The 27428-nt window shown below is 42.5% G+C and overlaps 1 protein-coding gene and 1 pseudogene across 2 annotated transcripts; one reads left to right on the forward strand and one right to left on the reverse strand.

Moving 5' to 3' along the window:
- Positions 1-5135: 5135 nt before the first annotated feature.
- Positions 5136-16500, forward strand: LOC129844927 (uncharacterized; annotated as a pseudogene).
- On the reverse strand, positions 16477-23956 carry LOC129844926 (ceramide kinase-like). 2 transcript variants are annotated; one of them, XM_055913087.1, is made up of 7 exons: positions 23873-23956; positions 23091-23157; positions 22711-22856; positions 18188-18262; positions 17663-17812; positions 17456-17561; positions 16477-17342 (listed from the first exon to the last, which is right to left on the reverse strand). In XM_055913087.1, exons 1-7 carry the CDS (start codon positions 23952-23954, stop codon positions 17264-17266), a joined length of 705 nt encoding a protein of 234 aa, XP_055769062.1. In that variant the 5' UTR covers positions 23955-23956; the 3' UTR covers positions 16477-17263. The 2 variants fall into 2 exon arrangements, with proteins under 2 accessions (XP_055769062.1, XP_055769063.1); XM_055913088.1 differs by lacking the exon at positions 18188-18262.
- Between the last annotated feature and the right edge of the window lie 3472 nt (positions 23957-27428).

Below are 27428 nucleotides of genomic sequence, written 5' to 3' on the forward strand. Positions count from 1 at the left end.
AAAAATGAGAGAGTTGGAGGAGAGGATGATAAAGATGGATTCGATCCAAGATGACGTAGATGGGACAAGTGAAGAGGAGGACACAAATCCAGGTGCAAAAAAGCAAAGAGTCCAAGTAGATGAATCAGCCACCCAGTCTGGTGGACAGCCTCTACGCTAGAATCCTTGGAAGCCAAGAGGGCAGGGCTGAAGTCCAGTGCAGTTTTGAAATTGAGTTGGAGCGTTACCTCACAGAGCCTGTCATTGACAGAAAGAGCGGCTTGCCTTTGGAGTGGTGGAAGCAGAATGACGACAGACTTCAATCACTTGCTCCATTGGCAAAGAAGTTTCTGTCCCCCACCTTCCTCGGTCCCAATCGAGTGTTCAGTGAGGTGGGGATTATTTATGATAAGCAGACTGACAGGGGACCAAGCAGACAAGCACTGCTTTCTGCACTACAACCTAAAACTTGAAGGAAAACAGTGCAGATGAGAAGGATCAGCCAATCGTGAAGAAGAAACATTTCTCAGATTAGAGAAGATATGAGAAAGAGGACTGTGATACTGCAATTGTCAAAACAACCAGAAAGGTTGAGAAGGAAAACAGTGCAGATGAGAAGGATCAGCCAATCGTGAAGAAACATTTCTAAGATTAGAGAAGATATTAGAAAAAGGACTGTGATACTGCAATTGTCAAAACAACCAAAAAGGTTGAGAAGGAAAACAGTGCAGATGAGAAGGATCCGCCAATCGTGAAGAAGAAACATTTCTCAGATTAGAGAAGATATGAGAAAGAGGACTGTGATACTGCAATTGTCAAAACAACCAGAAAGGTTGAGAAGGAAAACAGTGCAGATGAGAAGGATCCGCCAATCGTGAAGAAGAAACATTTCTAAGATTAGAGAAGATATTAGAAAAAGGACTGTGATACTGCAATTGTCAAAACAACCAAAAAGGTTGAGAAGGAAAACAGTGCAGATGAGAAGGATCCGCCAATCGTGAAGAAACATTTCTTCAGGAAACTGGAAGAAATGAAGAATGAAATGCTTGGAAAAATGAGAGAGTTGGAGGAGAGGATGATAAAGATGGATTCGATCCAAGATGACGTAGATGGGACAAGTGAAGAGGAGGACACAAATCCAGGTGCAAAAAAGCAAAGAGTCCAAGTAGATGAATCAGCCACCCAGTCTGGTGGACAGCCTCTACGCTAGAATCCTTGGAAGCCAAGAGGGCAGGGCTGAAGTCCAGTGCAGTTTTGAAATTGAGTTGGAGCGTTACCTCACAGAGCCTGTCATTGACAGAAAGAGCGGCTTGCCTTTGGAGTGGTGGAAGCAGAATGACGACAGACTTCAATCACTTGCTCCATTGGCAAAGAAGTTTCTGTCCCCCACCTTCCTCGGTCCCAATCGAGTGTTCAGTGAGGTGGGGATTATTTATGATAAGCAGACTGACAGGGGACCAAGCAGACAAGCACTGCTTTCTGCACTACAACCTAAAACTTGAAGGAAAACAGTGCAGATGAGAAGGATCAGCCAATCGTGAAGAAGAAACATTTCTCAGATTAGAGAAGATATGAGAAAGAGGACTGTGATACTGCAATTGTCAAAACAACCAGAAAGGTTGAGAAGGAAAACAGTGCAGATGAGAAGGATCAGCCAATCGTGAAGAAACATTTCTAAGATTAGAGAAGATATTAGAAAAAGGACTGTGATACTGCAATTGTCAAAACAACCAAAAAGGTTGAGAAGGAAAACAGTGCAGATGAGAAGGATCCGCCAATCGTGAAGAAGAAACATTTCTCAGATTAGAGAAGATAATAGAAAAAGAGGACTGTGATACTGCAATTGTCAAAACAACCAAAAAGGTTGAGAAGGAAAACAGTGCAGATGAGAAGGATCCGCCAATCGTGAAGAAACATTTCTTCAGGAAACTGGAAGAAATGAAGAATGAAATGCTTGGAAAAATGAGAGAGTTGGAGGAGAGGATGATAAAGATGGATTCGATCCAAGATGACGTAGATGGGACAAGTGAAGAGGAGGACACAAATCCAGGTGCAAAAAAGCAAAGAGTCCAAGTAGATGAATCAGCCACCCAGTCTGGTGGACAGCCTCTACGCTAGAATCCTTGGAAGCCAAGAGGGCAGGGCTGAAGTCCAGTGCAGTTTTGAAATTGAGTTGGAGCGTTACCTCACAGAGCCTGTCATTGACAGAAAGAGCGGCTTGCCTTTGGAGTGGTGGAAGCAGAATGACGACAGACTTCAATCACTTGCTCCATTGGCAAAGAAGTTTCTGTCCCCCACCTTCCTCGGTCCCAATCGAGTGTTCAGTGAGGTGGGGATTATTTATGATAAGCAGACTGACAGGGGACCAAGCAGACAAGCACTGCTTTCTGCACTACAACCTAAAACTTGAAGGAAAACAGTGCAGATGAGAAGGATCAGCCAATCGTGAAGAAGAAACATTTCTCAGATTAGAGAAGATATGAGAAAGAGGACTGTGATACTGCAATTGTCAAAACAACCAGAAAGGTTGAGAAGGAAAACAGTGCAGATGAGAAGGATCAGCCAATCGTGAAGAAACATTTCTAAGATTAGAGAAGATATTAGAAAAAGGACTGTGATACTGCAATTGTCAAAACAACCAAAAAGGTTGAGAAGGAAAACAGTGCAGATGAGAAGGATCCGCCAATCGTGAAGAAGAAACATTTCTCAGATTAGAGAAGATATGAGAAAGAGGACTGTGATACTGCAATTGTCAAAACAACCAGAAAGGTTGAGAAGGAAAACAGTGCAGATGAGAAGGATCCGCCAATCGTGAAGAAGAAACATTTCTAAGATTAGAGAAGATATTAGAAAAAGGACTGTGATACTGCAATTGTCAAAACAACCAAAAAGGTTGAGAAGGAAAACAGTGCAGATGAGAAGGATCCGCCAATCGTGAAGAAGAAACATTTCTCAGATTAGAGAAGATATGAGAAAAAGAGGACTGTGATACTGCAATTGTCAAAACAACCAAAAAGGTTGAGAAGGAAAACAGTGCAGATGAGAAGGATCCGCCAATCGTGAAGAAGAAACATTTCTCAGATTAGAGAAGATATGAGAAAAAGAGGACTGTGATACTGCAATTGTCAAAACAACCAAAAAGGTTGAGAAGGAAAACAGTGCAGATGAGAAGGATCAGCCAATCGTGAAGAAACATTTCTTCAGGAAACTGGAAGAAATGAAGAATGAAATGCTTGGAAAAATGAGAGAGTTGGAGGAGAGGATGATAAAGATGGATTCGATCCAAGATGACGTAGATGGGACAAGTGAAGAGGAGGACACAAATCCAGGTGCAAAAAAGCAAAGAGTCCAAGTAGATGAATCAGCCACCCAGTCTGGTGGACAGCCTCTACGCTAGAATCCTTGGAAGCCAAGAGGGCAGGGCTGAAGTCCAGTGCAGTTTTGAAATTGAGTTGGAGCGTTACCTCACAGAGCCTGTCATTGACAGAAAGAGCGGCTTGCCTTTGGAGTGGTGGAAGCAGAATGACGACAGACTTCAATCACTTGCTCCATTGGCAAAGAAGTTTCTGTCCCCCACCTTCCTCGGTCCCAATCGAGTGTTCAGTGAGGTGGGGATTATTTATGATAAGCAGACTGACAGGGGACCAAGCAGACAAGCACTGCTTTCTGCACTACAACCTAAAACTTGAAGGAAAACAGTGCAGATGAGAAGGATCAGCCAATCGTGAAGAAGAAACATTTCTCAGATTAGAGAAGATATGAGAAAGAGGACTGTGATACTGCAATTGTCAAAACAACCAGAAAAGTTGAGAAGGAAAACAGTGCAGATGAGAAGGATCAGCCAATCGTGAAGAAGAAACATTTCTAAGATTAGAGAAGATATTAGAAAAAGGACTGTGATACTGCAATTGTCAAAACGACCAAAAAGGTTGAGAAGGAAAACAGTGCAGATGAGAAGGATCCGCCAATCGTGAAGAAGAAACATTTCTCAGATTAGAGAAGATAATAGAAAAAGAGGACTGTGATACTGCAATTGTCAAAACAACCAAAAAGGTTGAGAAGGAAAACAGTGCAGATGAGAAGGATCCGCCAATCGTGAAGAAACATTTCTTCAGGAAACTGGAAGAAATGAAGAATGAAATGCTTGGAAAAATGAGAGAGTTGGAGGAGAGGATGATAAAGATGGATTCGATCCAAGATGACGTAGATCGGACAAGTGAAAAGGAGGACACAAATCCAGGTGCAAAAAAGCAAAGAGTCCAAGTAGATGAATCAGCCACCCAGTCTGGTGGACAGCCTCTACGCTAGAATCCTTGGAAGCCAAGAGGGCAGGGCTGAAGTCCAGTGCAGTTTTGAAATTGAGTTGGAGCGTTACCTCACAGAGCCTGTCATTGACAGAAAGAGCGGCTTGCCTTTGGAGTGGTGGAAGCAGAATGACGACAGACTTCAATCACTTGCTCCATTGGCAAAGAAGTTTCTGTCCCCCACCTTCCTCGGTCCCAATCGAGTGTTCAGTGAGGTGGGGATTATTTATGATAAGCAGACTGACAGGGGACCAAGCAGACAAGCACTGCTTTCTGCACTACAACCTAAAACTTGAAGGAAAACAGTGCAGATGAGAAGGATCAGCCAATCGTGAAGAAGAAACATTTCTCAGATTAGAGAAGATATGAGAAAGAGGACTGTGATACTGCAATTGTCAAAACAACCAGAAAGGTTGAGAAGGAAAACAGTGCAGATGAGAAGGATCAGCCAATCGTGAAGAAGAAAACATTTCTAAGATTAGAGAAGATATTAGAAAAAGGACTGTGATACTGCAATTGTCAAAACAACCAAAAAGGTTGAGAAGGAAAACAGTGCAGATGAGAAGGATCCGCCAATCGTGAAGAAGAAACATTTCTCAGATTAGAGAAGATATGAGAAAAAGAGGACTGTGATACTGCAATTGTCAAAACAACCAAAAAGGTTGAGAAGGAAAACAGTGCAGATGAGAAGGATCCGCCAATCGTGAAGAAGAAACATTTCTCAGATTAGAGAAGATATGAGAAAAAGAGGACTGTGATACTGCAATTGTCAAAACAACCAAAAAGGTTGAGAAGGAAAACAGTGCAGATGAGAAGGATCAGCCAATCGTGAAGAAACATTTCTTCAGGAAACTGGAAGAAATGAAGAATGAAATGCTTGGAAAAATGAGAGAGTTGGAGGAGAGGATGATAAAGATGGATTCGATCCAAGATGACGTAGATGGGACAAGTGAAGAGGAGGACACAAATCCAGGTGCAAAAAAGCAAAGAGTCCAAGTAGATGAATCAGCCACCCAGTCTGGTGGACAGCCTCTACGCTAGAATCCTTGGAAGCCAAGAGGGCAGGGCTGAAGTCCAGTGCAGTTTTGAAATTGAGTTGGAGCGTTACCTCACAGAGCCTGTCATTGACAGAAAGAGCGGCTTGCCTTTGGAGTGGTGGAAGCAGAATGACGACAGACTTCAATCACTTGCTCCATTGGCAAAGAAGTTTCTGTCCCCCACCTTCCTCGGTCCCAATCGAGTGTTCAGTGAGGTGGGGATTATTTATGATAAGCAGACTGACAGGGGACCAAGCAGACAAGCACTGCTTTCTGCACTACAACCTAAAACTTGAAGGAAAACAGTGCAGATGAGAAGGATCAGCCAATCGTGAAGAAGAAACATTTCTCAGATTAGAGAAGATATGAGAAAGAGGACTGTGATACTGCAATTGTCAAAACAACCAGAAAAGTTGAGAAGGAAAACAGTGCAGATGAGAAGGATCAGCCAATCGTGAAGAAGAAACATTTCTAAGATTAGAGAAGATATTAGAAAAAGGACTGTGATACTGCAATTGTCAAAACGACCAAAAAGGTTGAGAAGGAAAACAGTGCAGATGAGAAGGATCAGCCAATCGTGAAGAAGAAACATTTCTCAGATTAGAGAAGATAATAGAAAAAGAGGACTGTGATACTGCAATTGTCAAAACAACCAAAAAGGTTGAGAAGGAAAACAGTGCAGATGAGAAGGATCCGCCAATCGTGAAGAAACATTTCTTCAGGAAACTGGAAGAAATGAAGAATGAAATGCTTGGAAAAATGAGAGAGTTGGAGGAGAGGATGATAAAGATGGATTCGATCCAAGATGACGTAGATGGGACAAGTGAAGAGGAGGACACAAATCCAGGTGCAAAAAAGCAAAGAGTCCAAGTAGATGAATCAGCCACCCAGTCTGGTGGACAGCCTCTACGCTAGAATCCTTGGAAACCAAGAGGGCAGGGCTGAAGTCCAGTGCAGTTTTGAAATTGAGTTGGAGCGTTACCTCACAGAGCCTGTCATTGACAGAAAGAGCGGCTTGCCTTTGGAGTGGTGGAAGCAGAATGACGACAGACTTCAATCACTTGCTCCATTGGCAAAGAAGTTTCTGTCCCCCACCTTCCTCGGTCCCAATCGAGTGTTCAGTGAGGTGGGGATTATTTATGATAAGCAGACTGACAGGGGACCAAGCAGACAAGCACTGCTTTCTGCACTACAACCTAAAACTTGAAGGAAAACAGTGCAGATGAGAAGGATCAGCCAATCGTGAAGAAGAAACATTTCTAAGATTCGAGAAGATATTAGAAAAAGGACTGTGATACTGCAATTGTCAAAACAACCAAAAAGGTTGAGAAGGAAAACAGTGCAGATGAGAAGGATCCGCCAATCGTGAAGAAGAAACATTTCTCAGATTAGAGAAGATATGAGAAAAAGAGGACTGTGATACTGCAATTGTCAAAACAACCAAAAAGGTTGAGAAGGAAAACAGTGCAGATGAGAAGGATCCGCCAATCGTGAAGAAGAAACATTTCTCAGATTAGAGAAGATATGAGAAAAAGAGGACTGTGATACTGCAATTGTCAAAACAACCAAAAAGGTTGAGAAGGAAAACAGTGCAGATGAGAAGGATCCGCCAATCGTGAAGAAGAAACATTTCTCAGATTAGAGAAGATATGAGAAAGAGGACTGTGATACTGCAATTGTCAAAACAACCAGAAAAGTTGAGAAGGAAAACAGTGCAGATGAAAAGGATCAGCCAATCGTGAAGAAGAAACATTTCTAAGATTAGAGAAGATATTAGAAAAAGGACTGTGATACTGCAATTGTCAAAACAACCAAAAAGGTTGAGAAGGAAAACAGTGCAGATGAGAAGGATCCGCCAATCGTGAAGAAGAAACATTTCTCAGATTAGAGAAGATATGAGAAAAAGAGGACTGTGATACTGCAATTGTCAAAACAACCAAAAAGGTTGAGAAGGAAAACAGTGCAGATGAGAAGGATCAGCCAATCGTGAAGAAGAAACATTTCTAAGATTAGAGAAGATATTAGAAAAAGGACTGTGATACTGCAATTGTCAAAACAACCAAAAAGGTTGAGAAGGAAAACAGTGCAGATGAGAAGGATCCGCCAATCGTGAAGAAGAAACATTTCTCAGATTAGAGAAGATATGAGAAAAAGAGGACTGTGATACTGCAATTGTCAAAACAACCAAAAAGGTTGAGAAGGAAAACAGTGCAGATGAGAAGGATCCGCCAATCGTGAAGAAGAAACATTTCTCAGATTAGAGAAGATATGAGAAAAAGAGGACTGTGATACTGCAATTGTCAAAACAACCAAAAAGGTTGAGAAGGATAACAGCGCAGATAAGAAGGATCAGCCAATCGTGAAGAAGAAACATTTCTAAGATTAGAGAAGATATTAGAAAAAGGACTGTGATACTGCAATTGTCAAAACAACCAAAAAGGTTGAGAAGGAAAACAGTGCAGATGAGAAGGATCCGCCAATCGTGAAGAAGAAACATTTCTCAGATTAGAGAAGATGTGAGAAAAAGAGGACTGTGATACTGCAATTGTCAAAACAACCGAAAAGGTTAACTGGAAGAAATGAGAGTTGGAGGAGAGGATGACAAAGATGGGTTCGATCCAAGATGGCGTAGCAGTGTAGACGTGTCTGTTTAGTTCTCTCGCGTACATTTGTATTTTTTCCCCTTATTTCTTGTATATATATATATATTTTTTAATTTATTTTTTATTTTATTAATTCTATCTCTTTTCAATTCGATTATACCTTCCGGTAAACTACCTAACCCAATGTGATACGGAATCGCTATTATTTTTTAACTTTGGGACACATTCAAGAACCCCCAGTAGCTAACCAGCTAATCAGCTACAAGCTACTTAGCCATTTTTAACCGCTGCTAGCAGCTTTTACCTTCTGCACAGACACCAGCCCTGTTATTAGCCTGGATATTACTCACCGATTTACCAGCATCGGACTGTCTCTCGACAACAACGCCGGATTCCTGCCGTAATCCCTGAGCCACTACTTCTGATCCTCACAGCTAGCCTGCAGCTATCGCAGCTAGCGCCACTGCCACGATGCTAGCATCAGTTAGCAAACACAATTCTACAATCACAACCTCTCTTTCACCATCGCCATCCGGCTTGGATTCTCTGCCATCCGCTGTGCCCTCAACCGGCCTCCGTCTGAGCAGAACCCCTCCGTCTGAGCAGACCACCCCCCCCCGGGCTACTAACTTTAAACATCGCGTGCTAGCTTAGTGGCGGCTTCCCTGCTCCATCTACAGCTGCCCCCTGGACACTATGATCACTTGGCTACATAGCTGATGCCTGCCGGACTGTCCATTAATTCACGGTACTCCATTCTGTTTATTTGTGTTTTATCTGTCGGCTCTGTGTTTTAACTCAGGCTCTGTGTGTAGTTAACCCGACCCTCTCTGCCTAGTCGTCGCCATTTTTACCTGCTGTTGCTGTGTTAGCTGACTAGCTACTGTTATCTCACCTGTTGTTTTAGCTAGCTCTCCCAATCAAGACCTGCAATCACTTTATGCCTTACTGTATGCCTCTCTCAAATATCAATATGCCTTGTATACTGTTGTTCAGGCTAGTTATCATTGTTTTGGTTTGCAATGGACCCCGTAGTTCAACTCTCCGTACCTCTGATACCTCCTTTGTCCCACCTCCCTCACATGCGGTGACCTCACCCATTGAGACCAGCATGTCCAGAGATACAACCTCTCTTATCACCCAGTGCCTGGGCTTGCCTCCGCTGTACCCGTGCCCCACCATACCCCTGTCTGCACATTATGCCCAGAATCTATTCTACCACGGCCATAAATCTGCTCCTTTTATTTCTTGTCCCCAACGCTCTAGGCGACCAGTTTTGATAGCCTTTAGCCGCACCCTCACCCTACTACTCCTCCTCTGTTCCTCGGGTGATGTGGAGGTAAACCCAGGCCCTGCATGTCCCCAGGCACCCTCATTTGTTGACTTCTGTGATCGAAAAAGCCTTGGCCTCATGCATGTCAACATCAGAAGCCTCCTCCCTAAGTTTGTCTTACTCACCGCTTTAGCACACTCTGCCAACCCTGATGTCCTTGCCGTGTCTGAATCCTGGCTTAGGAAGGCCACCAAATATTCTGGAGATTTCCATACCCAACTATAACACTTTCCGTCAAGATAGAACTGCCAAAGGGGGAGGAGTTGCAATCTACTGCAGAGATAGCCTGCAAAGTTCTGTCATACTTTCCAGGTCTATGCCCAAACAGTTCGAACTTCTAATTTTAAAAATTAATCTCTCTAGAAATAAGTCTCTCACTGTTGCCGCATGCTACCGACCCCCCTCAGCTCCCAGCTGTGCCCTGGACACCATCTGTGAATTGATCGCTCCCCATCTAGCTTCAGAGTTTGTTCTGTTAGGTGACCTAAACTGGGATCTGCTTAACACCCCGGCAGTCCTACAATCTAAGCTAGATGCCCTCAATCTCACAAATCATCAAGGAACCCACCAGGTACAACCCTAAATCCGTAAACATGGGCACCCTAATAGACATTATCCTGACCAACTTGCCCTCCAAATACACCTCTGCTGTCTTCAATCAAGATCTCAGCGATCACTGCCTCATTGCCTGTATCCGCTACGGGTCCGCGGTCAAACGACCACCCCTCATCACTGTCAAACGCTCCCTAAAACACTTCTGCGAGCAGGCCTTTCTAATCGACCTGGCCCGGGTACCCTGGAAGGATATTGACCTCATCCTGTCAGTTGAGGGTGCCTGGTCATTCTTTAAAAGTTACTTCCTCACCATATTAGACAAGCATGCTCCGTTCAAAAAATGCAGAACTAAGAACAGATATAGCCCTTGGTTCACTCCAGAACTGACTGCCCTCGACCAGCACAAAAACATCCTGTGGCGAACTGCAATAGCATCGAAGAGCCCCCGCGATATGCAACTGTTCAGGGAAGTCAGGAACCAATACACGCAGTCAGTCAGGAAAGCAAAGGCCAGCTTTTTCAAGCAGAAATTTGCATCCTGTAGCTCTAACTCCAAAAAGTTCTGGGATACTGTAAAGTCCATGGAGAACAAGAGCACCTCCTCCCAGCTGCTCACTGCACTGAGGCTAGGTAACACGGTCACCACCGATAAATCCGTGATAATCAAAGACTTCAACAAGCATTTCTCAATGGCTGGCCATGCCTTCCTCCTGGCGACTCCAACCTTGGCCAACAGCCCCCCCCCCGCTGCTACTCGCCCAAGCCTTCCCAGCTTCTCCTTTACCCAAATCCAGATAGCTGATGTTCTGAAAGAGCTGGAAAACCTGGACCCATACAAATCAGCTGGGCTTGACAAACTGGACCCCCTATTTCTGAAACTGTCCGCCGCCATTGTCGCACCCCCTATTACCAGCCTGTTCAACCTCTCCTTCGTATCATCTGAGATCTGAGACCACCTCTACGCAGACGACACCATTCTGTATACTTCTGGCCCTTCCTTGGACACTGTGCTATCTAACCTCCAAACGAGCTTCAATGCCATACAACACTCCTTCCGTGGCCTCCAACTGCTCTTAAACGCTAGTAAAAGCAAATGCATGCTCTTCAACCGTTCGCTGCCTGCACCCGCACGCCCGACTAGCATCACCTCCCTGGACGGTTCCGACCTAGAATATGTAGACATCTATAAGTACCTAGGTGTCTGGCTAGACTGCAAACTCTCCTTCCAGACTCATATCAAACATCTCCAATCCAAAATCAAATCTAGAGTCGGCTTTCTATTTCGCAACAAAGCCTCCTTCACTCACGCCGCCAAACTTACCCTAGTAAAACTGACTATCCTACCGATCCTCGACTTCGGCGATGTCATCTACAAAATAGCTTCCAATACTCTACTCAGCAAACTGGATACAGTTCATCACAGTGCCATCCGTTTTGTTACTAAAGCACCTTATACGACCCACCCACTGCGACCTGTATGCCCTAGTCGGCTGGCCCTCGCTACATGTTCGTCGTCAGACCCACTGGCTCCAGGTCATCTACAAGGCAATGCTAGGTAAAGTACCGCCTTATCTCAGTTCACTGGTCACGATGGCTACACCCACCCGTAGCACGCGCTCCAGCAGGTGTATCTCACTATTCATCCCTAAAGCCAAAACCTCATTTGGACGCCTTTCCTTCCAGTTCTCTGCTGCCTGCGACTGGAACGAATTGCAAAAATCTCTGAAGTTGGAGACTTTTATCTCCCTCAACAACTTTAAACATCTGCTATCTGAGCAGCTAACCGATCGCTGCAGCTGTACATAGTCCATCGGTATATAGCCCACCCAATTTACCTACCTCACCCCCCATACTGCTTTTATTTATTTACTTTTCTGCTCTTTTGCACACCAGTATCTCTACTTGCACATGATCATCTGATGATTTATCACTCTAGTGTTAATCTGCTAAATTGTAATTATTCGATTTATTGCCTACTTCCTCATGCCTTTTGCACACATTGTATATAGATTCTATTTTTTTCCCTACTACGTTATTGACTTGTTTATTGTTTACTCCATGTGTAACTCTGTGTTGTTGTCTGTTCACACTGCTATGCTTTATCTTGGCCAGGTTGCAGTTGCAACTAGCCTACCTGGTTAAATAAAGGTGAAATAAAAAAAATATAAAAAAAATGGAAAGACAGAATGCAGAGAAGACCACAATGGAGGAGAAGGAGGAAAGAAAGAGGGTGGAAGACACAGTGAGGATGAAAGAGCTAAAAAAGACAGCCTTGGATGTTTGGGAATTTCACTTTGGAAGTCATAAATGTCCGAAGACTGACGATAGCAAAACTGGGCATAAAAATATGCTTGTTGAGGAGAAGGTAGCTACAAATTACTGTCAGAATGATCAACCAGCAAAAGTCAAAGTTCAAAACGACCTGGCAGGTGATATAGACTGGTCAGAGAGTGACTACAGCGAGATTGAGGAAATAATCGACAGTGACACTGAGGACATTAGTGAAGAAATAAAGGAAACGGATGAGGAGGAGGAGGTTGAAGAAAAGACAGATATTGAGAGTGATGAGAGAACAGGAAGAAATGTGATAAGAAGTGAATGTGATGATAAGAGTGGGAAACCAAACATGAAGAAAGGCATGGTTGACAAAGACAATACGGACAACAACGTTGAGAAAGAGAAAACAACCCAAAGAGAGAGGAGGGTGAGAGAAAAGAGGGTCAAAGCCAAGACACAGAGGTGTCAAATCCAACCAAGAGAAAGAAAAGGATGACCAAAAGGACAAAGGACAGTTAGAGAGTCAGGAGGAGAAGGAGGACAGGATACTTGCTGGAGCAGAGGGAGACTCAGCATCCTCAGGAAGACCAATCGGAAACGTGCAAAGGTAAAAAATACAGTTGTTTGACAGCATATGTAAATTATCACTGATCTGTCATTAAATGTAGCGAACTCCACTGATATCAATGAAAACTTACCTTTTCACACCTTTGTCATCTCTTTCAGATTTTTCCATTTTCGCAGCGGCAATGGTTAAGACTCAGGGCCCAGGCGAGGATCAACTAGCAATTGAAGGAAAGACTAACGACACTCAGACAGACCAGGCAGCAAAGGTCAAAGGTGAACAGGACCTGGACTGGTCAGAGAGTGACTATGATAGTGAGGGAACAATGGATAGTGACAATGAGTACATAGGTAAAGACGAATGGACAAAGTGGAGAGTGGACATTGAGGAAAAGAAAGCGTGTACACAACTCCAACATGATGGAAATTCAGCTGAGAGATGACATAAACCAAGAGAAGAAAAAGCTCCAGCCAGCAAAATGCAAAGGTGAGAGAGAGAGAGAGAGAGAGACCACTAGATGATAAGGAGAAGTTCAGATTGTGAAGTGAGCATGAATTCCCTCCGTATGTTTATCTATCTTTCCTCTTGCCCACCTCTCTCCCCCGAAAGATTTATCCATCTTTTCAGCTGATGCTCAGACTCAGCAGACCCAGCAGTGCAAAGGTAAGAAAGAGGGGTGCAGCATTATGGCAATAACAAAGGTCAAAGGTGAACAGGACCTGGACATTGACACAGACTGGTCAGAGAGTGACTATGATAGAGACGATGAATTCATGGCAAAAGTGGAAAGAGAACAATGAGAAGAAAAGACAAAACAAAGATTACACAGTTACACCATTACCGAATACAGATAGGATTGATGGAGAGATCAAGAGAAAAGATTGGAAAGATAAACCAAGAGCAGAGGGCTGCAGCGGAGGGAAAGACTCAGAACCCTCAGACATATCAGCCAGTAAAGGTCAAAAGTGAAAGTGACCTGACAAAAGTGGGGGAATGAACCAAGAGAAGACAGAGATAGAGGTCCTTCAGAGGTCTCGTCAGGAACAGCCAGCTAAGTGTAAAGGTCAGGAGGGTTGGAGGACCATGCTATAACCAGTAGAGCTGTCTTTTTACATTTAACATTTACATTTTAGTCATAGAGCAGATGCTCTTATTCAGAGCGACTATACTGGCCCCTGTGGGAATCGAAAACACAACCCTGGTGCAAGCACCATGAAATACCAACTGAGACACACTAGGCACTAAATAACAGCGATGATGTTTATTTCCAATTCTCTCTCTCTCTCAGATGTCTCTATATTTGCAGCTGGGGAAAATCGTTTGGCTAAACTCTTGAAACCCCTTGTGTGCAAAAAAATGAAGGCAGAATGCATAGGTAAGAGAGGAGAATGTTAAAACTGATAAGTTTTCCTTGCTAAGAAGTGACCTCTGCAATTTGACAAATATTTTTAGGGTTTGCAAAGTCTTTCAAAAAAACATTCACCAGCCTTAGATTCTCCACAACTTTTTTTGTCACATTAGACTTGAAAGATATGCTAACAGAATTGAGCCTGCCAGAGAAAATGGTCTCTAATGTACCCACAGTTTTGTACTCAAAGCATTTGTTCTCTCTTTAGATTGTCACAGATGGTTGTGGCCATAGAGCTCGCCAGTTTGTAGTCCTAAAAACTGGAAATGAAACCTTGTGGTACAGATAGGGGTCTACCTGTGCCTGAGCACCTTAGTTTAAATATCAACAGTACTGCCCCAGCAGCATAACACTTGATAACACTTGATTTACATCATCATCAATTCTCGGTCTGGTTGGACTACACGCAGCAGAGAGAGGAGCGGTTGCATCACCGACCCTCCGACCCATGTCCACTCCTTCTTCAGTCGGGAGTTGCACATGTTTCAGTGCAGCAGCAACACAGGTAATCTACACTCTAGCAAACCATCATATACTAACATATCTCATAGTGAGAGAACCACACCAGACTCATCCTTTCATCTCCTAGTGAGAGAACCACATCAGATTCATCCTTTCATCAAGAATTCATCAGCCTTGACGTACAGGTCATGCTCCAACAGTCACCCAAGTACCTTGCGCGCCAGAGACAAATGCGTGGCGCGTGTAGCAGAATAGACAGGAATGTCATCAATATAATCCACCACACCCTGCCCGTGCAGGTCGCTGAGAATCTCGTCTACAAAAGATTGGAAGACTGCTGGAGCATTCTTCAAGCCGTACGGCATGACGAGGTACTCATAATGGCCGGATGTGGTACTAAACGCTGTCTTCCACTCATCACGTTATACACACACCTGAGATCCAGTTTTGTGTAAAAGCATGTCCCGTGAAATGACTCAATCGCCGTGGCAATGAGAGGTAGCGGGTAACTGTATCCCACCGTGATGGAATTTAAACCTCTATAGTCAATGCACGGACGCAAACCTCCCTCCTCCTTCACAGAAAAGAAACTGGAGGAGGCAGGTGATGTGGAGGGCCGAATGTACACCTGCCTCAGAGATTCAGAGACATATGTCTCCATAGCCACCGTCTCCTCCTGTGACAGGGGATACACGTGACTCCTGGGAAGTGCAGCGTCTACCAGGAGATGTATCGCACAATCCCCTCGTCAATGAGGTGGTAATTGGGTCGCCGCCTTTTTACAGAAGACGATAGCCAAATTGTCATATTCTGAGGGAATGCGCACGGTGGAGATTTGGTCTGTACTTCCCACCGTCGTTGCACCGATGGAAACCCCTACACACCTGCCTGAGCACTCCTCTGACTACCCCTTTAGAGCCCTCTGTTGCCACGAAATCTTGGGGTTGTAACGGGCCAACCAGGACATCCCCAGCACCACCGGAAACGCAGGAGAATCAATGAGGAAGAGACTAATTCTCTCCTCATGACCCTCCTGCATAACCATGCCCAGTGGAGCCGTGGCCTAGGCGTGCACTGGGAAGGGTTTATCAATCGGAACAAAAGGGATCCCTACACTATAATTCAAACAGTTTTAGAAACTTCAGAGTGTTTTCTATCCAATATTAATAATAATATGCATATATTAGCATCTGGGACAGAGTAGGAGGCAGTTCACTATGGGCACGCAATTCATCCAAAGTGAAAATGCTGCCCCCTATCCCTAAAAGGTTTTTAACAATGACACTTAATATAATGTTTACATACCCTACATTACTCATCTCATATGTATATGTATATACTGTACTCTATATCATCTACTGCATCTTAAGTAATACATGTATCACTAGCCACTTTAAACTATGCCACTTTGTTTACATACCCTACATTATACATATGAGATGACTATACTGTATTCGATACCATCTACTGCATCTTGCCTATGCCGTTCTGTACCATCACTCATTCATATATCTTTATGTACATATTCTTTATCCCTTTACACTTGTGTGTATAAGGTAGTAGTTGTGGAATTGTTAGGTTAGATTACTTGTTGGTTATTACTGCATTGTCGGAACTAGAAGCACAAGCATTTCGATACACTCGCATTAACATCTGCTAACCATGTGTATGTGACAAATAAAATTTGATTTGATTTTGAGTTTTGAGCTTTGGAGACATGCTGCTACTGTAGCTTTCATCGACTTGGTAAAGCCCTGAATCGAGGTCATTCCTCCCACTAAGTTAATAGACTTGATTTTTCAAATATATTTTACACTAATAAATTGCTTTCATTTGTGGCCCAAAATACTTTTATGTTTGTGGTGATTTAAACTGATACATCTTTTCCAATAGTAAAGTCTTACTGATTCCCCCATTTTTATGTAAGCTTCAAATAGTAGCCTAGCGGTAAAAGAGGTGAGCCAGCAACTGGAGGGTTACCAGTTCGAATCCCGGGTCAGACGCAAAGAAGTGAGCTAGTAACCGGTGGGTTGCTGGTACGAAATTCTAGATGCCATTGCCTGCCGTTGTGCTCATGAGCAAGGCACTTAATCCCCCACAACAGCAGCGCCCAGTGGCAGCCTCCTCCACCTCTCCTAAACCTGTGTATGTACACTGAGTATACCAACAATTAAGAACACCTTTCTAATATTGAGTTGCAACCCCCTTTTGCCCTCAGAACAGCCTCAATTTGCTGGGGGAGGACTCTACAAGGTGTTGAAAGTGTTCCACAGGGATGCTGGCCAATGTTGACTCCAATGCTTCCCATAGTAGTGTCAAGTTGGCTGGATGTCCTTTGAGTGGTGGACCATCCTTGATACACACAGGTAACTGTTGAATGTGAAAAACACAGCTGGATTGCATTTCTTGACACAAATCGGTGCACCTGCTTGGCACCTACTACCATACCCCGTTCAAAGGCACTTCAATCTTTGGTCTTGCCCATTCACCCTCTGAATGGCACACATACACAATCCATGTCTGTTGTCTCAAGGCCTAACAATCCTTCTTTAACCTGTCTCCTCCCCTTCATTTAGACTGATTGAAATGACATCAATAACGGATCAGAGCTTTCACCTGGTCAGTCTATGTCATGGAAATAGCAGGTGTTCTTAATGTTTTGTATACTCAGTGTTTGTATTTTGGAGGGCTTGGGTTAAAAGCGGAAGTCAAATTTCAGTTGGACCTTGTGTGTAATTGCTCAATAAAGTGGAGCAGTCTTGGATTCCTCTGGAGAATCCCCTGAATACAGCTGCCCGATGTGCTGGCATATGAAGCACCTGGAAAGCAGAAATGGAGTTGGCTAGCCAAGTGAGCAATCTCCTTTGCACCATCTAGACAAACATGTAATACTAAACTACACAACAGGTTGTACGTGTACCGTATTACATACCCAGCTCTACACCTGGTCTTGTCTCGCGGTGTTCCCAGTGTGTCAGTTTCTGGTAGAAAAGACACAGCCCCTTCATAGTGGTGATGTGTCAGGAACGTCTTAAAACCTGCACAAAACGACATCATGCCATATCACTAGGAACAGACTACCGTAACAGTCCCAATGGTTGTATTTCCTAAAACAGCTGAAGCTACTCCTCTGACCCACCTGAAAAGTCATATCTGGCTGGTCCCATCCAGCGTTTCCTCTCGCTGTCTGCCAGCACGTCACCAGAGAAACCGTATCCAAGCAGGGAGATGGAATACCTCAAGAATGTGTTGTGATGGACCGAGCACAAGTCCATTGGCTGGAAGTCTCCTGTGAAGACAGGAGTCTAGTATGAGTGATCCTCCACAGATACTGTGTGTGTGGGGTACAGTGTCTTAAAGAGGTGTGATGACACACTATGTGCTTTAACTATAAAAAAAAAAAGCACACCCATCCACCCACACTGACCTACAGCAGTTTCCTCTTATCTCAAAAGCTTTGAATAAGTAGGTCACGGCTGTCACTTGTTGGTCAGCTGAGTGTGCCATAGCTAACATAGAAGTGACAAACACGAGACATTTCTATTCACAATGAATCTCCAGGAAAGACCTGGAACAGAATGCAGAATGCTTATGCTACTAGTCTGTGCTGTATAAAAATGTCAGTTACACTATTTTTAAAGGCATTTTAATTGCCTGCACCCACCCACTATGACATGTAAAGCTGAGGTCACAGGGTCATTGATGCCGGCAGTGGCATAGCAGATGCAGTCCGTTGAACCTGGATACCACACAAAACAAGACAATGATACATTATGTTCCTGCCTACACAGACAAAAGCTAGCAGTGTGTGTGTTTGTAATAATAATAATTTGGTGGGTGCTTATAATTGTCCCCTCTCATACATGTACAAGTGTGTACTAATATGCATGTATTGGAAATGTTTATTGCATATCCCAACACCCTTGGAGACTGGGATCACGGCCAGGGTGTGTGTGTGTGTGTGTGTAAGATGGAAAAATGGAATGCGGAAATCAACAGATAGTGTAGTGTACATGAAATGGACCTCATGGTTGACATTAGTTTGTAAACTTACGCAGTCAGGTCATAAACTGAGCTATTGATGTGATCATTGCTATGTAAACATAGTGGTGTGTTTTTTTAAACTTTATTAGGATCCCATTAGCTGTTGCACATGCAGGAGCTACACTTCCACATAAAACAAATTATACGACAGAGTACAGAATAGCTATAGACAAGAACATTGTTACATTAAATCCAAAATATTAAATCTAAATAAGAGGATCACGTGACCCCTGAACGAGATGGCCGCATGAACTAGGAGCTCCGCACAAGTAGTTTCCAATTCTTAATCTTACCCCCACTTCAAGTTTAAACTCATTTAGCTTTAGTCAAAAAGTCATGGCGGCTACAAAAGGCGACACTACAGGTGACATTTTTACCCGGACTCGAGCATTAGCGACGGAAAAAGCCTCCAAGAAGCAGCTAGCTTCAGAAAAAGCTAGCGCAAGAGGACCCTTAAATCTATTGACATGGAACTGCCATGGTCTAGGTCATGCAATAAAACGGAAAAAGATACTATGTGCTCTAAAAAAGGAAAAAGCAGACATCGCGCTATTGCAAGAGACACACCTCTGTGATGCTGAACATGCCAAACTCCGCAGAGCTTGGGTGGGACATGTGTATTTCTCATTCTTTCAAATCCAACAGTAGAGGTACGCCTTTGTCCAACTCTGCTTTGACCTCTGCAAAAACATCGAGGTCACAGAGCTGGAAATTCAACACCTCCATGCTATCAAACGAAGCATTCCATACATTGGTAACTACATGGATAGACAACTACACACAAGACAACAAAGAATCTCCTGTTTCTCCGGCGACAATGTGGGACGCTGCTAAAGCCACACTAAGAGGTCATCTAATTGCATATGCTTCCTCTAAGAAAAAAGCAATGGAAGCACACAGGCTAGATCTGGAGGGGGAGCTGGAACGCTGTGAAAAAGTACATAAACAATCCCCAGACAGCACCTCCTGGAGTCAACATAAAGCAGCCAAAGCCAAACTGAATTTGGACTATACTCGGGAGATTTAAAAAAAAATATAATAATAATAATCTTTACTAAACAGAAATACCATGAGTAAAACAATAGGCCATGTAGATTACATGCTTATCAATTAAAAAAAGAGCAGTCAGAGCGTACAATTATGGCTATCCAAACAGCAGAGGACGAGGTCACATATGACCCAAAAAATATCAATTTAACTTTTCATGATTTTTACTGCAAACTATATACCTCTGAGAGAAAACACACGGAGGCAGAACTCCACTCCTTCCTAGAGGGAATCTCGCTACCTAAACTATCAGAGACCGACCAAGAAGATCTCAACTCCCCCTTCACTCCTGAGGAGGTCCAGGAGGCAATCACCTCCATGCCACCTAACAGGTCCCCAGTCCCAGATGGATTCTCCAGAGAGTTCTACAAAGCTTTTTAGCCCCAGCTTAGCCCTATTTTCATGCCAATGCTGGAGGATTTTTGCAAAAACGGAGTTCTCCCAGAATCAATGCACACAGCTCGCATTACAGTGTTGCTCAAAAAAGACAAGGACACCATATCCTGCTCCTCCTTCCGGCCCATAAGCTTGTTGGATTCCAAATTGCTCGCCAAAAGACTAAACACTCTTCTTCACAAAATAATAAAAGTGGACCAAACTGGATTTACTAGAGACAGATACTCTTCTGACAACATTCGCCGTCTTTTTGATATTATTGATCAAGTAAACGCACAGAAGACCCCTGTCCTGCTGGCTTCACTGGATGCTGAGAAGGCGTTCGACAGGATGGAGTGGCGCTTTCTGTTCTCAGTCTTAGAAAAGTTCAATATGGGCCCAAACTTTATTAAATGGATCAAATCACTATACTCTCATCCAAATGCCATGGTGACTACTAACGGACCAAACTCTGACAGATTCCATTTGGGATGGGGCACAAGACAAGGGTGCTCGCTGTCCCCCCTGCTCTACTTGTTGGGGGCGGAGCCTCTGGCAGAGTTGATAAGGAGCAATCCAAGTATTATAGGTGTTCCTGCAGGCGGCCTGCAGCACAAGATTTCGCTTTACGCGGATGATGTCTTGCTCTACATATCCAACCCTGAGAAATCCCTTCCTCCCATTTTAGACACAATTGCTCAGTAAGGCACGTTTCCAGGTTCTAAGATTAATTTTAACAAATCCACTGTCTGCCCTCTCAATATTACACTCACCAGTTCTATGAAGACACTATGTCCATTCCAATGGAAGACACAGGGGTTTCAATACCGTGGGATATTCATAACACCAGATCTGAATAGGCTTTTCAAGGAGAATTATCTTCCACTCCTGGATCGAATCAAGAACGATCTCCAAACCTGGATCTCCCTTCCAATTAGCTTACTAGGAAGAATTAATGTCATCCGTATGAACATCCTCCCTAGACTGAACTAATTATTTCAGATGCTACCATGCTACCTCCCAGCTTCCTTTTTCAAAACAATTAACCAAAGCATCACCAAAATTTATATGGGGCAATAAAAAACCTAGGATCAAGCTCTCCACTCAATCGAAGCTGAATCTAAGGGCGGTCTTGCCCTTCACTCCCTTCAATTGTACTACTGTTCTGCCCAAATCCGCAACATGCTAACATGGATCACAACAGACAAGAGTCAACGTGGATCCAGATAGAAACCCAATCCTGTGGTTCATTGCCACTAAGCTCAACTATATTCATTAATAACTTTAGTGAAGTGGGCAACATAGCCAAAACCTTTGTGATTTACAGCACCCTACTAGCGTGGAGGGACTGTAAGAAATACCTGGGCATTTCCTCCCAAAAATGTTCTCACTCGCCTATAGTAGGCAACCCAGACTTGCCAAAAGCCCTGAGGGATGCCAACTTTAATCTTTGGCATACTCTAGGATTCAGGACCTTTTCAGACCTATTTCATCAGAAGACCACTACACTGAAATCCTTTCAAGAGCTCTGCAGTGAATTCAATGTGCCAAGATCCCTTTTTTTTTATATCTTCAAACTAGACATGTCATTTCCTCATTTACTTCCAAGAGTGGGTTTAGAACTCAGTTGAATGAAGTTGAAACCCTTCTTGCCACAGCACAATCCATTAAAGGCAAAATATCTTATATCTATAGACTCCTTTCTGAGAAAGGAGGCTCCTCCTTTGAAAATAATCTGGGAAAAGGACCCTGGTCTGACTATCAGTGATGAGTTATGGGCGGAGGTTTGCGACAGGGTATACTGCTCCTCTACTAATGTAAAAATGAAAGAATCTAATTACACATTTTTGTACAAATTTTATTACACTCCCTTGAGACTCCATAGAATGAAAACAGACATTTCTCCTAACTGTAAAAGATGTACCTCTGAAAGTGGAACCTATATGCATGTATTTTGGAGCTGTAGAAAGATTGCCAGATTTTGGCAATCTATACATACTGCTGCACAGAAAATACTAGATGTACAGTTTGATATGACCCCGTGTATCTATCTTCTTAATGCCCAGCAGGACTTTGTTCTTGATCCTGACAGAGAAAAGTTGCTTATGACCATTACATACTTTGCTAAGAAATGTATTCTTCTATTGTGGGCCTCTAGTACCTCTCCTACATTTAAAATGTGGATTAACCAGATTGTTGACTTTCTCCCTCTTGAAAAGCTCACTTTTGACCTCCACAAGAGACAGCCCAAGTTTGATAGACTCTGGTCTCCACTACTCAACTATATTTCAAATTGGACAGAGCGAATGGGGTGATCAGGAAGATCACCAGCAGATGCGTGTTGTGTAAGGTGCAGTAAAATCTAAAAACGAATTATTGGCGTCATCTCAGCTAAGGCTGGAAATAGCTAATAAAGAACCTTGATAGTGCTGCTGCAAGTTCTATATTTTAAATTTTGTAATAATTATTCTTTGTGTATATATATATATAACAATTTTTTATTATTATTATTTTTTTATTTTTTTAAGTCTGTCACATCTGTGAATGTGGAATGTGTTTGGTTGGTTGATTGAAAAAAAAAAACTTTAAATTGAAAAAAAAATATATATATATATAAATAACATTCTATATTGTCAAGACACCAAGAGAGGAGAATGCTTGCAGATGGCATGTATAGAATGTGTACGTGCTTGTGAATGTCTGCGTGTGGTCTTGACTAACCTGCGGATATAATGCCGATGCGGACACTACAGGGTACCAGCTTCTCCTCCGGGCTGTTCTGGTCCACTCCGTTATCCCCCTGTGTTCGAGAGACCAGGCCCTGAACTATCTCGCTGAACATGCCGTCCCCGCCTACACACACCACTCTGCATAGAGGTCAAAGGTCATGTAACACAGAGGTCAGAACAACAAAACTGATCTTTTTGTTTGTCGTTTGAGATTAATATACTTGACCAGGGGTGTTTTTAGTTCAACTGTGATTGGTTGAATATGATTTAGTGACAGTTGAGCTGAAAACCAGACTACAAAGAGGTCTTTAAAACAGACCTTTGATTACTATAGCGACAATGACATAGAGAACATCTCCATCCTCAACTCACCCATCATATTTCTTTAACTCCGCCTCTGTCTTCAGGTGGTCCCTGGCATGATTGGCATGCTCTGTAACTATGACAACAAATGACCAGGAAAGAGTTAGACGTCTTAGCATGCTTCACGTTTGTCTTTCAAGTGCTTCCTGTAGTTGGGATACACTTGAAATGTCAACTTGAACAGGTTAACAATTGATTCATTTATATCGCATTATGTTTTCCTAATTTGTTGCATAAATTGATATTTTGGACTTAAGGCGTAATCATTCACTCGCTTGGAGCAATATATCGACTATGCATTTTCCATAAAGAAGTCTGAGATTGCAGAAGTCCTAAAGTAGGCATTTTCTCTTCTCTAATTGTTAGACATTGAAACAATTTGAAGCTAAAGGAATAGTTTGATTTTATGTGCAAACATTTTCACACCCACCTTAGATGTTTTATATATCTTTTTTTTTTATTACAATTGTTCAAATACTGTATCAATATTTTGATATCAACCCAAGTAGCTGTATAGTTAAATGCAATTCGTCAAAATATATGACTTTGACAAATGTTCACAGTCTTTCGCTAGTCTGAGAAGTAAACGGGATGTAAAGGAATCCAGTATTCAACGACCATCATCCTTTCCAATGAGGAACTAGGATGATAGATGGCGGCCGTAAATGATGTCATATTCCTGTGCGGCCTGAGAGAGCTTGTGCCCATTTGCCTAGAGTGAACAATTTGACTTGGCCCATTAAGACTCGTCTATTATTAAATCATGTTTAATGTCTTTGGCAGGCACTCACCAATCACGTCCGTGGAGATGGAGGCACAGGCGAAGAGAGGCGAGACTTTCTGCTCATAAATGCACTTGCTGCTTGCCCCCATAAGGGTTGATGTACACCAGCAAATGCTTGGCTCTGCTAGCTGCAAAAAGTCAAGTGAAAGCAATAGTACTGAACAATTAGTGCTCTTTGAGGTCGGTTTGGTTTCGGTTAGATTATTGAAAAAATAATCACGGTTTTCGCTAATGTATTTAATGCTTTAAAAATGAAATAACTGCCAAAACATTGAACATATTCCATCGTCTCTGTCAGGTCCACATTGGTAGACATCAATAGAAAAATAGGAAATGACTATGAAATCAAATATCAGTTGTGTATATTAATTCCTTATTTTTCATTTCTTAAAGTAATCTCATCTCTACTCAGGTAGTAGCAGTCAGCGAGCCAAAACTAACGTTCTCTGTGCTCCCCATACTGTACTGTCTAGTCATTCTATTTAGGTAGCCTTTGTTGCAGAGCTGTCGACGAAATCATTTAACTAGTTCTTCAAAGTAGATAAGGCATACTTTCAAAATGTCTCTGTCCCTGTAAGCATTAATTTTTTTTTCATCCAGGATGAAATAGCAGTCAGATGTCTTTTTGTCCTGTATTGTCGTGTCCCGTATATATATATATATATATATACCTATCTTTTATATATGTATTTTTTTTCCAAAAACTCAACTTCAAAACGCTTGCAACCCACCTTACTAATTACAAAAAAAGTATTATTTACCTCAAATCTGAAAATCCACAATAGAAGCTAGCCAGATTACTGGCTAACGTTAGTATTTCAGCTAACCACGGTTTGTGGTCATCAGCTATTCCTTTAGTTCTATCGCCACTTTAATATATCGCCACTTTTGTACAACGCGACTCAGACCAGAACATACTGAACCTATTTGTATCCATATCCCTGGGTTTCAACTGCAAGCTCTGGACATTTACACCTGGATCTCGCCAGCTGAAGCTAGCCAGCTGGAGCTAGCCATCAACCACTCCAGGGCTACAATCACCTATCGGGACACGTTTTACTACCAATGCGGAGCCCCACAGGGCCTTCACGACTGACTACCGACGTTATCTGCCCGAGGGAGTTAACCAACTGCCACCTCCGTCGCGACCTTACCTGAACGCTCATCTGGGGCCCGCTAATCATTAGCTGTCTTATCGGCTGCTATCTGAATAAGTCTATCGGACAATTTTTCTTGGGTCACTATATAACTATATCGATTTTGCCAATTGGATTGATCCCCTCTACCACACAGAACCCCACTAATCTACCGACGGAAACGCACGAGGCGGCAAAAAACAGACCTCCATCCTATGCTAGTGTAGCGTGGTTCATTCTGCGTTGTGCACTTTTAATTGGGACGCTGCCACAACTGACGGTCTGCTAGTTGAAATCTTTTTATTTGCCCTGCACACGAAGAAACAACACACATTATGTTAACCCTTGGCGCAGTCACAGCTCTCAGGCACCTTGCTAGCCGAAGGTCAGGCAAAAGAGCGCCAAAAGGAAATAACAGGTGCTGCGTGTACACATTTGATGCACAACAGCACACCATACAATACAAGTAAAATTACACAGAACATAATTCGGACAAAATTAAAGACATACCTGCACACGAAGAGACAACACACATTATGTTAACCCTTGGCGCAGTCACAGCTCTCAGGCACCTTGCTAGCCGAAGGTCAGGCAAAAGAGCGCCAAAAGGAAATAACAGGTGCTGCGTGTACACATTTGATGCACAACAGCACACCATACAATACAAGTAAAATTACACAGAACATAATTCGGACAAAATTAAAGACATACCTGCACACGAAGAGACAACACACATTATGTTAACCCTTGGCGCAGTTACAACTCTCAGGCACCTGCGCGATCACATGGACACTCACTCAAACACGTCCCAAGTACTCACAAGTTACAATAGATAACAAGTTTCACAAAGCTAGCTAACTAGGGTAACATAAATCTTTATATTATCCACATTGTAACAAACTTATGGTTGCAAAACAGTACATTGTGTAACATTATGACGGTTTTATATTAAACAATTTCGGAGCCAAAGACAACATACCTTGCTAGCCGAAGGTCAGGCAAAAGAGAACACTAAAGTGGTGGGGAAATACAGATAACCCGCGATGGGCCAAACCAAAATATACAAAACTTTTACAATCACATGTATGTACAATATTGATATGAAAAAGTGTTTGTACACCAAATAAAAACATTAGCTATGCAGCTGTAATTAAATTAAATAAAAAACTGAATTATTATTATTATTATCAAATTATTAACATCCCCTCTTGACCTGGCCTATTTGAATTGGTCCTTGTGTGCAACTTGGTGCATAATCTAGGGGTACAACATCACACTGCTACACTAGCTTGCTACCGATAGCCAGCTACCCGGCCAGCAGTCTGAATCGCCGTGACCCCAACCAACCTCTACTCACTGGACCCTTATGATCACTCGATTAAGCATGCCCCTCCTTAATGTCAATATGCCTTGTCCTTTGTTCTGTTTAGTGTTTATTGGCTTATATAAAATAAATGCAAATTAATTACTTAAATCATACAATGTGATTTTCTGGATTTTTGTTTTAGATTCCGTCTCTCACAGTTGAAGTGTACCTATGTTAAAAACTACAGACCTCTACATGCTTTGTAAGTAGGAAAACCTGCAAAATCATCAGTGTATCAAATACTTGTTCTCCCCACTGTACATACACACACAGATTTTCCAACAATTGTTGACAGACCGATTATTTCATTTATAACTCCCTGTATCACAATTCCAGTAGGTCAGAAGTTTACATACACTAAGTTGACTGCATTTAAACAGCTTAAAAAAATCCTGAAAATTGTGTCATGGCTTTAAAAGTTTCTGATAGGCTAATTGACATGATTTGAGTCAATCAGAAACTTTTAAAGCCATGACACAATTCTGTAGTGTCTGTAGTTGTACACAGTGAAGCATTGAGGATGAGTAATTGCGTTCTTAGAGTGATGTCATAATGGATCATGCGGTCATAAGAAGATAGAATCCTCTTGCTATTAGGCTAGAATCTTAGGTGGGAGAACATTCCTAGAGAAGGTTAGTTGGAGACGGTCATCATATTAGTAAGTCATGTTTATACATTTTTTAGTACATTTTTAGTAAGTCATGTTTATACATTTTTCCAAAAGTTATGGTGAATCTACTATAATGGAGAGGACGGTTTTAGGCAAATATGATAGAAATCCTTAGCCTACTGCGAGTATCTAACTCCTGTCTTATGTTTAAATTAATATTTTCTTGGTTAAAGATTGGTTTGCATTAACAGCATAGTGTACTGTACTATAAACATTTTGAAAAGATTTACACAAAATCTATAGTATAAAGAGAAGTTTGCATAATTGGTTGGTCACAGCTTTTTAAGTTTGGATACAGGGCAGTCTTATGGTGAGATGCAAAATAATGTATTAGAGACACTAGAAATGTAGGCATTGATGAAAGACACCGCATAGGTTAAATGCTTTAATA

This window comes from Salvelinus fontinalis, unplaced genomic scaffold (assembly GCF_029448725.1).
Source record: "Salvelinus fontinalis isolate EN_2023a unplaced genomic scaffold, ASM2944872v1 scaffold_0251, whole genome shotgun sequence".
Lineage (NCBI taxonomy): Eukaryota > Metazoa > Chordata > Actinopteri > Salmoniformes > Salmonidae > Salvelinus > Salvelinus fontinalis.

Bases quoted from the DNA above. Each gene is read 5' to 3' on its own strand.
- LOC129844926 (XM_055913087.1), bottom strand. From the start codon at position 23,954: ATGGGGGCAAGCAGCAAGTGCATTTATGAGCAGAAAGTCTCGCCTCTC. The intron at 22,857-23,090 runs GTGAGTTGAGGA...ACCTCTATGCAG, and splicing joins GAGTTAAAGAAATATGATGG to AGTGGTGTGTGTAGGCGGGG. The intron at 17,343-17,455 runs GTATGTAATACG...TCTGCTTTCCAG, and splicing joins AAGACCAGGTGTAGAGCTGG to GTGCTTCATATGCCAGCACA.